Raw genomic sequence first — 2,287 nt, 5'->3', positions numbered from 1 at the left:
GCACTTAGGTCATGTCTGGCTTCTCTGGAGTCATGGGGAGATTGAGTTTGAGACAAACTACTTTTTACTCATTCATTAAAAATACAAAACAGACTCCTTGTGTCTGTGTCGAGGCATCGGGAGGGCCTAGGTCCATGCGCGGTGCCCTTCGGCTGGGCTGAGCCCCAGAGTCAGCTCCCCTTGCTCTCCCAGCGCCCCCAGGCTGCTCCCGGGGCTCACGGAATAGTACAGAAACAGATATCAGAAAACATCTCCCAGGACAGAAAGGAGAGCACAGATCCTGTTTGGATCTAGTCAGGTCCCTGAGCCTGAATGATGACTGCTGAGTTGAGGGAAGCCACAAGTCTATCCCCCCAGGCTGCACAGGATAAGGATGGCATCGTGATAGTAAAGGTCAAAGAGGAAGATGAGGAAGAGCACATGTTGGGGCAGGATGCCAGCCTGCAGGAGTCTCCTCCTCCAGACCCAGAGATCTTCTGCCAGCGGTTCAGGCACTTCTGTTACCAGAACACTTTTGGGCCTCGAGAGGCCCTGAGTCAACTGAAGGAACTTTGTCACCAGTGGCTATGACCAGAGATAAACACCAAGGAACAGATCCTGGAGCTGCTGGTGCTGGAGCAATTCCTTTCCATTCTTCCCAAAGAGCTCCAAGTCTGGCTGCAGGAATACCATCCTGATAGTGGGGAGGAGGCTGTGACCCTTCTGGAAGATCTGGAGTTGGATTTACCAGGACAGCAGGTCCCAGGTCAAATTCATGGACCTGAGATGCTCGCAAGGGGGATGGTGCCTCTGGATCCAGTGCAGGAGTCCTCGAGCTTTGACCTTCATCATGAGGCCCCACAGTCCCATTTCAAGCATTCATCTCAGAAACCCCGCCTCTTACAACCACGAGCTCTCCCTGCCACCCATGTTCCTGCCCCTCATCACGAGGGGGGTCCCAGAGACCAGGTGATGGCATCTGCACTGTTCTCGGCAGATTCCCAGGCAATGGTGAAGATCGAGGACGTGGCTGTGTCCCTCATCCTGGAGGAATGGGGATGTCAGAACCTGGCTCAGAGGAATCTCAGTAGGGACACCAGGCAGGAGAATTATGGGAACGTGATTTCCCAGGGTTGTGAAAACAGGAATGAAAATGAAGAGTCCACCTCAAAGGCTGAAATTGCAGGAGACTCAGCATCACAGGGGGAGACAACAGGAAAATTCCAGAAAGATTTTGGAGAAAAATGTGAACAGCAGGGCAGAGTCATAGAAAGGCAGCAGAGAAATCCTGAGGAGAAAACTGGAAAAGAAAAGAGAGATTCAGGGCCAGCTACAGTCAAGGAAAAAAAAACCGGCACAGGAGAGAGAGGTTCAAGGGAGAAGGGTAAAGGACTGGGAAGAAGCTTCAGTCTGAGGTCAAACTTCAACACCCCTGAAGAAGTTCCGACAGGAACGAAGTCCCACAGATGTGATGAATGTGGTAAATGCTTCACAAGGAGTTCAAGCCTTATTTGCCATAAAATAATCCACACTGGAGAAAAGCCCTATGAATGTAGTGAGTGTGGGAAAGCCTTCATTCTCAACTCAAATCTTGTCCTGCATCAGCGAATCCACACAGGAAAGAAGCCTCATGAATGTAAGGAGTGTGGCAAAGCCTTCAGTCACAGTTCAAATCTCATTCTGCATCAGCGAATCCACTCTGGGGAGAAACCCTATGAATGTAACGAGTGTGGGAAGGCCTTCAGCCAGAGCTCAGACCTCACTAAGCATCAGAGAATCTACACGGGGGAAAACCCTATGAATGTAGCAAGTGTGGGAAAGCTTTCAACCGAAACTCATACCTTATTTTGCATCGGAGAATTCACACCCGAGAAAAACCCTATAAGTGCACAAAGTGTGGCAAGGCCTTCACCCGGAGCTCGACCCTCACTCTGCACCACAGAATCCACACCAGAGAGCGAGCCTCTGAGTACAGCCCCGCCTCCCTTGACGCATTTGGAGCGTTCCTGAAAAGCTGTGTGTAAAGTGAGAATTTGTCAATAAGCCGTTTTCCCCTTTCATTTCTAAAATTATTTCAGAGATGTGTGCCCATAGAGGGAAAAAAAACAACCTCAACAGGTTTAAAACAAAAATCGCGCTTAGGGATCCTTACAGTTACATCAGCAGTGTTCTGCCTTTGCCTAGTCTGTGGGCGTGTAATTCTTCCACAGGCCCTGCAGGGAAACCTCGTCACAGGGATGATCCACACAGGATAGAAGCAGATGTGCGTGCGCGCGCACACACACACGCACACAACATGTCAGGCTTT

General features: G+C 50.3%; 1 protein-coding gene across 1 annotated transcript; it reads left to right on the top strand.

The window, feature by feature from the left end:
* The first annotated feature begins 312 nt into the window (after window positions 1–312).
* Window positions 313–2,003, top strand: LOC130855741 (zinc finger protein with KRAB and SCAN domains 1-like). The gene is given in 2 exon segments (XM_057739702.1): window positions 313–1,765; window positions 1,768–2,003. Coding segments are annotated over 2 exon segments (1,689 nt in total).
* The last annotated feature ends 284 nt before the right edge of the window (window positions 2,004–2,287 follow it).

The sequence above is a fragment of the Hippopotamus amphibius genome, chromosome 6, assembly GCF_030028045.1.
Source record: "Hippopotamus amphibius kiboko isolate mHipAmp2 chromosome 6, mHipAmp2.hap2, whole genome shotgun sequence".
NCBI lineage: Eukaryota > Metazoa > Chordata > Mammalia > Artiodactyla > Hippopotamidae > Hippopotamus > Hippopotamus amphibius.
The sequence above is the reverse complement of the archived record's forward strand: the minus strand, read 5'-3'. Positions and strand labels throughout refer to the sequence as shown.